Genomic DNA, 13,836 nt, shown 5'->3' with positions numbered 1-13,836 from the left:
TTAGCTGATCCTCTGCAGACAGTAGTCGTTCTCTGTGTCTACGGAGCTGTTGTGTCCAGAGGAGGGGTACAAGTCCCTACGTAACAGTCTGTTTGCCACGGTAACCAAGACCTTCCTGTACTGCAGGCGGAGCAGGGAGTAGGCGAAGGGGTCGGACGCAGCCTTGCTGTACGTCAGGCACTTACTGAGGATCCCCCAGCGCCGGTTAATGTCCACGAAGGGAAGGAGCTCTGCCAACCTGCAGGGGGCGTACAGCAAGACATATGCTATGACTAAAACAAAGCATGTTGTGTAGGATGCTTAAACCTAGAGACACTTTAAAGGTGGAGTCAGCAATACTGGAGATTGCTAAAAAAAAAAAAGTGTAGTGTTTATACACAGCCTATAGGTTCTGTTAACGAGCATGTTGCTAGCAACTGTGGGCCCCTATATTATTATTATTCAAATATTTGTATTGGTTTTCACAGGTATTATATAGACAAATCCGTACTCAATACTTCCACATGAAATACAGGAAGACACTGTGGGCCTCCTTTATTTACATACCCTTTGTTTACATGCCAGTTTACAGAGCCTAGGCTGTGTATTAAGAGCAGATTCTTTTCAAGTCAGTCGTGCACACAGTAGGGGAGAACGGGGCAAGTAGGCACACTTTTTACTCTAGTGAGAATTGCTCATCACCTAAACATCTTTCAATAGTCATTCCTACATTAAATTGAAGCTTAAGGTGTTGGCTTGAAATGTGTACCCCTCACTTTTTCTATCTTATTGTAATAAAGAAGAAATTAATCATCAAAGACACCCTTACACATTGTGACAACCAACCCCATCAAGGGGTCGGTTGTCAAACACTATGGGGTTGTTTGTCACAATGTTATCTTAATGGGAATAATCTTAAAAAAAGGCAAGCAAGTAGAACTAAATTTGAAAGTTTAATTGCATTGTCAAGTTGACAAATAGGCCTACATAACTTACTGTAGCCTTGGCAGCTGGTCTAGTTTGGGATGCACTGGGTTTTTATTTTGTTGCCCTTTTTTCTTTTGCATGCTAGCTGCCTTTTCCTGCTCTATTATTTCCTTCTCTGGGGTGTCAGTGAGGATACAGCTTGACAATTTCTTTCGTTATTGGGTTCCTTTTCTGGCTGCAGCCTTGAGATAACATGTGACAACCAACCCCCCAAAAAATGTGACGACCAACCCCAACTTGAATTTCTTGCTAGCATCAAGGCCAACAACCATCTGACAACTAATTAGCTTGCTAACCACTATCTAAACTATAGCTTACCCGTCACACTTTGTATGGGTAACAAGTGTTTTGTCATAAACCCATTGTGTAAAAGCCTAGAAGAAAAATACTGAGGAGCTAAATATTTTCAATTTGACATGAAAAACACAAACAGTCGTCTCACCTCAAATTCAGCAGTCTAACTCCAAGGAAGACTATGTAGGTGACCTCTGATCCCAATTCTGGATATTTACATACCAAAATTTCACAGACAGCGCCTTCTGGTTCCGAGATATAACGATTGTGACAACCAACCCGTGTGACAAATTATCCCGTTCTCCCCTACACACAGTTATCATGAAATTTGAAATTCATGCATTTATGTTGATAGTGCGAAAAATATGACTTCGCTAACATTATAAATGGTATGGAAGATTTGAAGTGCACTCGTGTAAAGAATCACCAATAAAAAATAATAATAAAAAAAAACTGAAAGGATTGTTTGAAATTTACATATCACATTAAAATAGTTTTTCTTTTCAGACAGACAACATTCAAAATCTTCCATAGAGTATAGATAGAAACAACATACAAATAAATGAATAGAGCTATGTGTATTGTATTTCACTTTATTTCTTTGATTCCATTTTATTTTGCCATTTCAAATCTTCCATAAAATTGTACCCACTGTTATAATAGTAATATATATATATAAAATATATATTTGGATCATTTTTTTCGGTACTGCTTATTGAGGTAAAGTCATGAAACAAAAAGGTTAATAGGGTGAAGAATATACAATTGGACTGTCAGTAAATTGTGTGTATAAATGCTCATTTCAACTCAAAAAAGATACACGAATTATCTGGATAATAATAAAAAAGACATTTTGTTTTTAACAATCACTCAGTCTCCATTGGTTGAGTCTGGGTGAGGAGGTATATAACTCCACTTTATCTGACACTCTTTCCTGTTAATATATCTTCTCTCCCATATGTAGCGCACCACATATGTCAAAGTGATGTATCATTCGCACCACATCTGGTTGAAAACAACAACGTGGGCCCTGGAGCGTTTGCAATTTTCTCTGGAAGCGTTGTATTTACTCTTCATGTATTATTGTTGTTGTCCTACTGTGTACTGTAGAGAGCCACCTGTTAACATGCTGATACAGTCACGAATGAGACACTTCATGGTTCATTGAGAAATGATAATTATTTAAATGATCAGGTCAAAATGAGCAGCGTGGAGTGATCTAAGTGACTGCGCACTTCAAGCTTGGAGCTGTCTCTAATCTCATCCAACTGCTATGTGCCAAATCTGTCTCTTCTCTTCAGAGGACAGCAGCAGGTCAAATACGTACACAAGCCATGATTTAATCTTATTATTTTAACCATAGACATTCATTATTTAAGTTGTTGTGCAGGAGTTTTGCGGTACATTGAATTATAATGATTTAGTTGCCATCCATTCCACTTACCTTGTAATGACGTAAGGAGCAAAGCAGATGATGAAGGAGCCGATGAAGATGCTGATCTTCTTCGTGGCTCTCTGCTTTCTCCTCTTTTGCTCGGTCAAGCATTTCTGTTTCACGCTGAAAAGGACAAAATACTTTTAGACTGGCAGTTATAAAATGTTTATACTGTACATAATAAGCTATGCATGGTGGTGAACTACCTTGGGTGAATGTCGACCAGTAGGAACAGAGTCTGCATGGTGATAATGTCAATCCTCTTGCAGTGAAACCGGGCGACTTTCAGCACCTTCAGGTAGGTGAAACACAGGATGAGCAGCGAGAGCACGAAGCTGGTGGCGTGGAACACCACGGTGAAGATCGTAAACTTGACCCGCTCGCTGCCCTCTCTGCTCGGCTGCAGCAGGGTGCAGGAGGCGTACACGTTGCTGTAGTCGCTCCAGGAGAAGAGCAGCGCCGCCAGGGAGAAGGTGAAGGAGTGGAGCCAGGAGTAGCACACCATGATCAGCGCGTCCTTGTAGCGCATCTTGGTGGAGTAACTGAGCGGGAACACCACCGCTATCCACCGGTCTATGCTGAGCGCCGCCATACTCAACATGGTGTTGGCCGTGAGAAAAGTCTCCAGGAAGCTCACGGCGTGGCAGATGCACTCCCCGAAAGGCTGCTGGTTCCGGATAATCCCCACCAGAGTGGCCGGCATGTTCAGCACGGTGATGAGAATGTTGCAGAAGGACAAGTTCATGGTGAAAACGCCGGGCACCTGTCGGCGTATCTCGGTGCTGTGGACGAAGCATAGCAGCACCAACAAGTTTGACAACAGCGAGACGACCGCGACCACGATGATGAACAAAGCCAAAAGGATTTCAGCAAAGTCCATGTCTCACTCCAGAAAGTCCACTCTCGGGTTTCCTACGCCTTTACCTACTAATATTAATAATAATAAACACTTCAAATCAACCATGGTCTCCCGTGGCGCATCCATCCGGCAGCTCCCCAAATTCATTTCAATTAAATCCCCCGTCCGTGTGTCCGCGCGCCGCCGTCCTCTCTCCAGCATCCACGAGCGCTGTCCAGCGTGCTGAAGCGAGCAGCCGCCGCCAACACCATCCCCATCTCTCTCCTCAAAGTTGCCGGAGATCTCCGAATTAACACCCGACAAAAGCCGCAGCGGAGAAGCTTTGTAAAGTAAGGCAGCAGGGCGTGTGTAGCATGTCTTTCAGCAAAGTGCGAACGTTCAGAAGCTGCGCACGCGGCTCACTCATCACACAGATAACAGATCTGGTACTGAGGAGAGGAAGCAGCACTATGCCAACTGATTAGTTTTAAACATGTCACTCGAGGAGCCGGAAACACGGGAACAACTTTTACAGGCGCAACAACAACATTTCAAGTCACAACCTCGTTGCTTGGGGTATCCCGTGTTGAGATCTATGCCTTTGTTGGTCTTCTGTGCGTAACATTGTGTGCGCAAATACAAATCAATCATCCCGCACAAGTTATTCACATGCGAGGTTCTCCGTGATGTCTGCATTGATTACGCATCTTGCAAGAAATCAATGTGGGTCCGGATCACGGCTGTGTGCTCCTGGATAAATTGGAGACGCTTCTGACCGTGACCAAATAGAACCAGGTGCACACGCGCGCGCCACAGAGTCACACAGAGGCAAATAGATATTTTTCCCTGCATGAATTATTTATATCTCCGCAGCTATACTGTATTCACTCTCACAATGTGTGGTTTGGTATATAAATATATACACCAGGAGTTAAATGTACAATGCTGCTGTTAGTGGACAGACAATGACCCCAAATTACACTTTGTATGCTTGTTTTTCAAATCTTTGGCGAATATGATTTTACAGAGACTGAAATATAATATTTATCATGACCTTACCTGTTTAAATAGGTGATATTGGAAAGTGGATATTCCATAAACATGTTTATGAATGGGTTTTTGTCCAGATGATCTTCAAACAGCCAACAAGGTGACTGGTCAGGTCAGGTTTGGTTTCTAATGGGTTTTAACAGATCTACAAAGCATTAGTAAATCATTTCCTAATCATTAATAGAGCCGATAGTTACAACTTACATATACACCATTTAGAAATGGATTGGTAGCAAGACACCAGTCAAAGGGGTTATTTCACAACCTGGCAACCCTAATCCTGTTCTCAGCAATAAGCAGCAACCATCTATAAAGTTTGGTTTATCACGGATATTCTTATTTACTTTGTTTGTCCTTGTATTGGTTTCAGTTTTACAACATTCACCACTTTCCCCAAAAATCAAACGTTTCTATAGTTTTTAACCAGTCCATATAACCTCCCTGATGCATAATTTAGAACAAAAAAACAACTCCAAAATGAAAAGGATTGCACCTTAAAAAAACAAAGTATCTCTAGGAACTAAAAAACCAACATTTGTCAAATCTGTGAGCAATATAATGGTTCCCGATCCAATTTGAAGCACTGGCCGCTAGCTGTATAACGGGCAACAGAAGTGCACTTTAGAAATGTTTGTGCTCGTTACTGAGTCATGCCCAATTCTGACAAAGCTTGTGTAGACGGTGACTCACCGAGGTCAGACAGCCTCAGGGCTTTCTTATATCTATTCCTTTTTTATTTTCATCTTTCACTCGCTCCGAACTCCCACTTAGAAAGCTTGTGCCTGAATCCCCATCCCGTCCAATTAAGTGCACTGTTGTATTTAGTTAGAAGGTATCAAAGAATTCACTTAGCTCAGCGCTGCGCTTCTTGTGTCAGAGGTAGTGGAGCATTTAAAATGATTAGGTGAGGCATCGTTAAATGCAGTTTAGGGAAACCCTGAGGCAAACTACCAGTGAAGTGACAAGCCTCTCAAAAGCACTCATATCAAAGCAGAGGATAGAAGTTCCAGCAGTAATGAAGCTGTGTGAGTGCGTGTGTGTGTGTGTGTGTGTGTGTGTGTGTGTGTGTTTGTGGAAACATACCTGAAGCACCACACAGACACAAAACTGAGCTCAAGGCCAATACGGTGTGTGTGTGTGTGTGTGTGTGTGTGTGCACGCGCGTGCATGCGTGTGTGTGTGTTTGTTGAGATGTGTATGTGTTTCTGTGTGTGTGCGTGCATGCGTGCGCGTGCATGTGTGTGTTTGTTGAGGTGTGCATGTGTGTATGTGTTTGTGTGCGGATGAGTCAGTAAGTCAGGGGGACAAAAGCAGCAGCCGGTGATGTCAGTCTCTCCTTACAAACAGGTGATTCAAATGCCTGAGAGAGAGAGCTTCAGCTGGGGCTCCTGTGGGAAAAGTGCAAAAAGCTATTTATAGGCCCGATATAAGGGATGTCACCTCCAATATAACTCTCAGCCATCGGGTGTTACCTAACCAAAGGTAACAGAGCGAAACAGTAGGCTACTGAACACAGCTATCAGAACCACAAATGAAATTGGAAGCCTTTATCTGTAGCCCTATACTGAGTAATCTCCGCCACTGCCGTTTTTAAGTATCCTCGGGAAAAATACCTCAAAAGACCTGTAGCACTTGACCAATTAATTCAAACACCCACCACCACTGCTAAAAGAAACTCTGTGTTTTTCCCTGCACATCCAATAATAAACTAAAGCTACTTTATATTGTAACAGAGAGGGGAGACAGACGTTGATCCCTAGCTCAGAGTTTGGGCAGAATAGCCAAATCAAATTGAAATTCATGATAACTCAGAGTCAAGCACAGAAAGAGAACAAAAGAAAGTATATGAGTGAATCCTTGGGAGATAAGATTAAAGATGAGCTGGACATGCGTGGTGTCAGTGCAATTGGGAATAAATGCCCTGAATGTGAATAGAGCTGCAGCTAACCATTATTTTGACGTATCTCTTAATTGTTTGTATTAGTTGATAAAATGTCATAAAAAAAATTGTGGAAAAAAGCCTGTTGCGTTTGTATTAAATTCATCACATCAACAGTCCACAGCACAAAGATATTCTGTTTAAAATGCAAATCCTCGCATTTCAGAAGCTTGAACCAGTGGCTGTTAGGCGTTTGTGCCGGATAACAACAATAAATGATTCAGATCTTTTACACATAATTGATAACAGCTCTCGTCTGTGCTGCTGAAATGAGAAGTCAACAAGAACAAGCGTACCCAGCCACGCCAGCAACTCTGTGAGGCTGTAACCATACTTTAACAAAGCTAAAACCAACATGCTAACAAGCTCACACTGACAACGTCAACGTGCTAAAGTTTAGCAGGTATAACTTTTAACTTCTTAGCTTAGTAAGCTACTAAGCTAATAGAACAAGTAACAAGCTTACGATGGCAATACTAACATGGTTTTCAGCAGGTATATCGTTGACCATGTTCACCATCTTACTTTACATGTTACAGTTTGATTTGCTAATTGGCACACAACTTGAGCTGAGATTGAATAGAATGCCATTAGTTTTATTTTGCAAATTTTCTCTGAAAACCTTACTATGTTTGGATCATAAACCAATTCACACACACTCATCACTCATATTCAGACGGCAGCCAGCTAGAATGCTGCCCAACTATCGGGAGCAATTTAGGGTTCAGGGTCTTGCTGGACATGTGGCAGGAACTGGGGATCAAAACACTAAACCTCTTGAGATATACAGCAACACTCCAGGTTTTTATAATTATATAAATTATTAAATGATATATGTTTAATATAAACCAAGGTAAGTCAGCAAGGTTAGTAAGTGTTGTGATCCCGTGTGGGGGTTCCATCCCCTGGCTGGGGAGCCGTATCATTATCAAAGAAACAATATTCTGAATACAATCAACATATTAAAGGTGGAGTCAGCAATTCTGGAGAACGCTTGTTGTCAAAATCACTTTTTGTCAAAGTCAGTGAATACCTCCTTATGATCTACCTGTCAGTAGTACTGTGTGTGCGCTGGAAATAAATCTGGTGTTAACACACAGCCTAAGCGCTGTAAAGGGGCATGTTGCTTCGTTTACATACCCTTTGTTTACATACAAGTTTACCAAGCTTTTTTTTCAGCGCACATTGAATTCTCCTGAATCGCTGACTTCACCTTTAATCGATAATGACAATAATCATTAGTTGCAGTCCTACCAATCTATTCTATGGTGACCTAAAAAGTACTTTGGTCAAATGACTCAGATCGTTCAATCGAATTGAATGGTGAGGAGTGCACACCAGGAGTGTGGTGTTTGTGCAGGGAGAGCGAGACAGGAAAAGAGCATGCTGAGAGCAAAAGGATCTTTGTGGGCACCTCACGACCTCAGCCTCGTAACAAAGGCCGCTTTGAAAGCTTTCAAGTTTCCATTGTAACCAATGGTCTTGTGTAACGGCATAATATAACCTCTGTGCTATAACCCACATCCTTAAACCCCTTCAGGCAGCACAAGAAGTGCCCTAGAGGTTTAGATAAAACCTGATCTCAGCACAGTTACAAAATGCACCTGCACACCTGCAGGCACCTGGAATGTCACTCGGAGCATGTACCTGCACTGCTCCTTTTCTTTATTTCACCCTGTGATCCAATCCCCATACTTTCTGCTATTTAGTATGGTAGAAAAAAAAGATTTTGGATGTCCCAAATCTTGTGGTCAGATTTAGTATGCTTAACAATGAAGATTTTTAGTGTTGAAATCAGCATGCTATTTGGGTGATTGTGACCCACAATCCAGTGCGCACCGGAAGTGATATCACTTTGACGGAGCCTCGTAATGAAACCAACCAGCGATCTTCTCAGGTCATGCATTAGGTAACTTGGCGGTTGGCATATCTTGTCTCTTGACTCACAGCACAAGTTACAGAGGTGGGTAACGTGATGCCTTTGGACGGCTTGGTGGAATAAAGACTCTCAAGCAGTGTACTGATCTTAACATGTGCTATTCCACCACTAAATCATTCAGAGATTAAGCGTTTTTCTAGGCCATTAACTGCTCATTGGGTGTCCTTTGTGTTGACTGACAACCATTTTCCTAAGTGTGCCAATGGTTTTAGGGTCAATTTCCCATCCTAAAGTTACTAGTGAGCATTTCGTCACCTTTATTTCAGTTTACACTAATACCAAAAAAAACTAGAGCTGTCAAGCGATTAAAAAAATAATCTAATTAATTACAGGCTCTGTGATTAATTAATCTAAATTAATCGCATACTTTTATGACACTTTTATACCTGTTTATAAACAGCTGTATAGCCTGCTACAGTTTGTTTCTCTCTCTCTCTCCGTCTCTCGTAACTTCTGTCTCCACAACAGACAGCGCTACTACCTACTACATAGGTTTTTTTTGTGTTACCTACTACATAGGTTTTTTTTTTGTGTTACCTAACACATAGGTAGCACAAAAAAACCCTATGTGTTAGGTAGCACAAAAAAACCCTATGTAGTAGGTAACACAAAAAAAACCCTATGTGTTAGGTAGCATAAAAAAAAACCCTGTGTTAGGTAGCACAAAAAAAAACCCTATGTAGTAGGTAACACAAAAAAAAACCTGTGTTAGGTAGCACAAAAAAACCCCTATGTAGTAGGTAACACAAAGAAAAACCTATGTGTTAGGTAGCACAAAAAACACTATGTGTTAGGTAGCACAAAAAAAAACCTATGTAGTAGGTAACACAAAAAAAAACCTATGTGTTAGGTAGCACAAAAAAACCCCTATGTAGTAGGTAACACAAAAAAAACCCTATGTAGTAGGTAACACAAAAAAAAACCTATGTAGTAGGTAGCACAAAAAAAAACCCTATGTGTTAGGTAGCACAAAAAAAACCCTATGTAGTAGGTAACACAAAAAAACCCTATGTGTTGTGCTACCTAACACATAAGGTTTTTTTTTGTGCTACCTAACACATAGGTTTTTTTTTTGTGCTACCTATGTGTTAGGTAACACAAAAACAACCCTATGTAGTAGGTAACACAAAAAAAAAAACCTATGTAGTAGGTAGCACAAAAAAAACCCTATGTGTTAGGTAGCACAAAAAAAACCCTATGTGTTAGGTAGCACAAAAAAAAACCTGTTAGGTAGCGCAAAAAAAAAACCTATGTAGTAGGTAACACAAAAAAAACCTATGTAGTAGGTAACACATATCTATGTAGTAGGTATGTAGTAGCTACTACAATTTTGTGTACCTTATTGTAAAGTGTTACCGAAGAATGAAAACGTGCTTATTCAGCTTACACTGTCTTATTGTTTAAATGTTGTGTTTTTATTCTATTGTTTTCAAAGGTGCCAGAAGTATTTCATCATGCACTGGTTGTTTACATCTATAGGTTACTTTTTTACTAAAAAGCAGCATATCTGGTGTCTATTTGTATTTGAAAAAAATACAGCAGTATAATTTGTTACCTGCTTTTGTGGAGCCAATTGTTTGAGACTGCGTTCATGTTGACCATATGTCAGCTCTTATAGAGCCAGAAAGAAGGCATCCGGATAGGAATAGGGTTAGTAACAAGGTCAGTGGTCGTTAACCTTTAAAGCTTGACTATGCAATATTTTCATTAAAAAATTAAATCATGGAGTCACACAAAAGTAATCTGACTCAATTATCACTTCTGCCTCACTAGAATGTGTGGTGGTGAGTTATTTTTGTGTGACACTATAATTTATTTTTTCATTAAAATGTTGTATATTATGCCTTTAAAGCGTTCAATGATCCATCATGTATGGATCAAAATTTGATCCTTAGGTTACTGATACTTTGAGAAAAAAAGTTTATAAGAGATCCATCTTAAACAAGCCCCCAGCTGCCACTTCACACACCATATCAGGACATCTCCCTAAAACAGACATTGCCTGAGCTACTATTTATACATTTTTTGACATTTAGATTTAATCGCTGCTATATTTTATGCTCAGCCTCTCCGGGAAGGACCTGGTGAGAAAGAAAAACTCCGTGGGTCGGTCGTGAGTGACAGCGCAGGATTTTGTTTACAGAGGTTATTGATAGTGTGACAGATGGGCCCTCCTCCACACATACAGTGTATGGCAACATACCTGAAGCGCCACACAGAAACAAACCTCAGCTCAAGGCTGTTATAAGGGGTGGTGTGGTATGCCATACAATCAGAAAAGGAAAATGTAGAATATGATATTAAAACATGTTAATCTCTTTGTGATTCCACCTATTCTTCTCCTCCCTAATATTAATATCATTTGAATACATCAGTATATTTTACAGCTGCCGAGAACGGCCGTGCGCCTTTACTCATTTCAATTGCCCATGTCTCCAGATAATCTGTGAAATGGGTCGCTGATAACATGTTTATTAACCCATTATCATGAGAAAACTGTATCAATAAGTAGTTGAAAGCACATCGAAGTGTATGGCCTCCCAATTACTCCCATGGTAATCATAGCGCAATAATGTGGATAAAGTGGAAATTCCACTCACATTTCAAAAAGTTCACTATTAGGCTACATACTAATATCAATGGGTCATACATTCTGAATACTAACGGGTTTTAAAGCCTCCCTCCATTAACCCTCTGAGGTCTAGGGGTATTTTCGGGTCATACATTCTGAATACTAACGGGTTTTAAAGCCTCCCTCCATTAACTCCAATTGGATCTATAACCTGATAGCTGATACATTAATGAGGTATCATGTGACTCTTAATCAAATCATGCAAAGTTAAAGTGGTGTGGAAATCGTATGCATATTCTCTCTGGGAATGGCTTCTGTCTTTGTTATGTATTGTTCCCTACACAATAAAGGTTCTAAACCTTAGACCCTTTATGTCTATAAAGAATCTAGAGGTACAGTTTTTCAACCACAGCATCAGTGTGTCAGGGCTCTCAATCATGTCCTGAAATCCACTATAAGATCTCATAAATATACAGTTCCTCTGTTTAAAACACAACAACAGGCTACAAACGTCTTTTTTGTAATAATAACAATAATAAAACATTTATTTTATAGAGCGCTTTTCAAGTTATACTCGGATGACTTCACAATATGTTTAGCACCTGTATTTTGTTTTGTGTTCTCTCCCAGACAACTGATATGATATGCTATCGTAAATGAAGGCTGCATGGGCTCTGCTGGTTGGCAAACAAAAGGAAGCGTGAAATAGCTTTTCATGAGTACCATGCAGCTGCCACAGGTAAAGCATGGAAAAGGCTTGTGATGATGACTCATGTTCCCATAGCAACACCTCCTCAGTCTGGGAAGTTATCAGCTACCATCTCTGGCAGCCCATGCTCTCCAATGTGGATGTAAATATCATTTACATGGCAGGGTTGTTATTGCCATCAGAGGGGATTATGAAGCCTCCATTACCCCTTATCAAAAGATGGAAATTATAACCTTTTTATGATATCTACGCAGGGATATTTTGACAGCATTCAAAAGGCTTCAATGCAGGTCATGACCTGTGGGTATCTATTGTGTGCAGGCAGTATATAGCTTATATTCTCATTCTTGGTCTCACCCATAGAACTGAATGGTCTCTCCCAGCCTCAGATAGCCCCTGTTTCAGCGAACCTGAGCCAAGTGAAAATGGTTTGGTCCGCTGCAGGTGTCCAAAGCTCTGTCAAACCCTTTTGCTTTGTTCACAACGAGAACACTCTTTCATCTACAGACCTAAAAAGAAGGGAAGCAGAGAGATAGCAGGGGTGAGGAAGAAGAAGCACAAATAGATTGCTTTGACCCAATGAGGACAGACCACATAAAGTGACATTTGAAGGGACTCTTTTTAGTGTTTTATTAATGCCCTTAGTAGGCCATGCCTGGCCTATTTATTGATTTCTTCATTAAGCCTTTCATACAGTCAAATACCCTTCTCTGAGAGGCTTCCTGTTGGCCTCTACAAAGGATATTGGGATAAGAAGTGCAGGAGTTCAGTATTATATCAAACTGCTGACCGCGGTTATTTGCATTGGATTTAAAAAAGCATTCCTTTGAATTCCGAAACCGCGGGGTCACAAAAACACATTGTTATTGCAGAGAGTTCGTGACCACAGGAAATCGAAACCGGGAAAAAAACTTTTTTTTGGCAGCAGAGAGAGAGAGAGAGAGAGAGAGAGAGAGAGAGAGAGAGAGAGAGCATAATGTAACCTGAGTCTAGAGTGGAACAGATTGACAGTGGGCCACTGAGCACATTGAGCAGACACACTACATTCATTATCATTAGGAGGACAGGAGTGCTTTGAAGCCAGCCGGGGCAAAGCTGGGCATAGTGATGGAGCATTATAGCTTAACTGAAACAAAGTGTGAAAAATAATGCATTCAAGCACACTGATGAAGAAAACACAACGTAACAAGACTTTTACAGGGTTATTAGTCGCGCACAGCCAGACCAAACTACAGCCCCGCCTTTTTTGTGCAGAGATCACAACTGCTTTCCAAGACTAATGTGCCCCTGCATATAAGAGCTTTGACTTGTCAACAGTGTTGAAGCAATAAAAAATCACATTTAAAATGAAAAACAGTCAACTACTTGTTTATTGAGAATGAAAGTTCATTTGTCGACCTCATAAATAGTCAATAAACTTCTTCAAAGTTTTCAAACTCTTTGTTGGGATCTTTAATCTTTTTTTTTATTATTAATTTGTCATCTTGTGACCTGTTATCACCGACCAAAGGTCATTTGGTTGCTTGATGAACACTGACCATTTCTTTATCATACAGTAGGCTACTTACAGGGCCCACAGTATAATACTAGAACTAACAGGCTCTATGAGCAAACATTAACTTTAGCCTCAGTCTCAGCAAAATAACATGTAGGCCTATGTAGCAACCAAGTGCGAAATACCTCTTCACAGGGTTGTCATAATAAAACAAGTCGAATGAGAATGGCGTTTTTTAACCAATTAACGAGACTAACGTTAGCTCGGTTTTGCTAGCTAGCTACAGCTGACGAAATCTGCTAACCACAGTAGTGATTTCATTGGACTAAACCGATGTCGCCAGCTATGCATTTCGTCAACGATAAGAATCACGAGTGGTAAATCTGTCCCTTTCGCATCACTGTAAAATAGACTATAAGAGCAGAAAACTTATCAGTAATATCAGATCCTTGGGATTGTTGATTAATTGGTCGATCAATTTCATAATATCTGTCTCTCTTCAAGTTCACCCACTGTCCTGCTGCTATCGTGAATAGGCTATAGTTATACACACACACACACACACACACACACACACACACACACAGACGCACCAAGCC

General features: G+C 40.5%; 1 protein-coding gene across 1 annotated transcript; it reads right to left on the bottom strand.

Moving 5' to 3' along the window:
* LOC307269550 (G-protein coupled receptor 26-like) lies at positions 1-3,575 on the bottom strand (the record flags this gene model as incomplete). The annotated part of the gene is made up of 3 exons (XM_080052530.1): positions 1-238; positions 2,705-2,818; positions 2,902-3,575. The coding sequence occupies 3 exons, from the start codon at positions 3,573-3,575 to the stop codon at positions 1-3; spliced, it is 1,026 nt and encodes a 341-aa protein (XP_079908656.1).
* Between the last annotated feature and the right edge of the window lie 10,261 nt (positions 3,576-13,836).

The sequence above is a fragment of the Ammodytes marinus genome (assembly GCF_949987685.1).
Source record: "Ammodytes marinus genome assembly, chromosome: 23".
Lineage (NCBI taxonomy): Eukaryota > Metazoa > Chordata > Actinopteri > Uranoscopiformes > Ammodytidae > Ammodytes > Ammodytes marinus.
The sequence above is the reverse complement of the archived record's forward strand: the minus strand, read 5'-3'. Positions and strand labels throughout refer to the sequence as shown.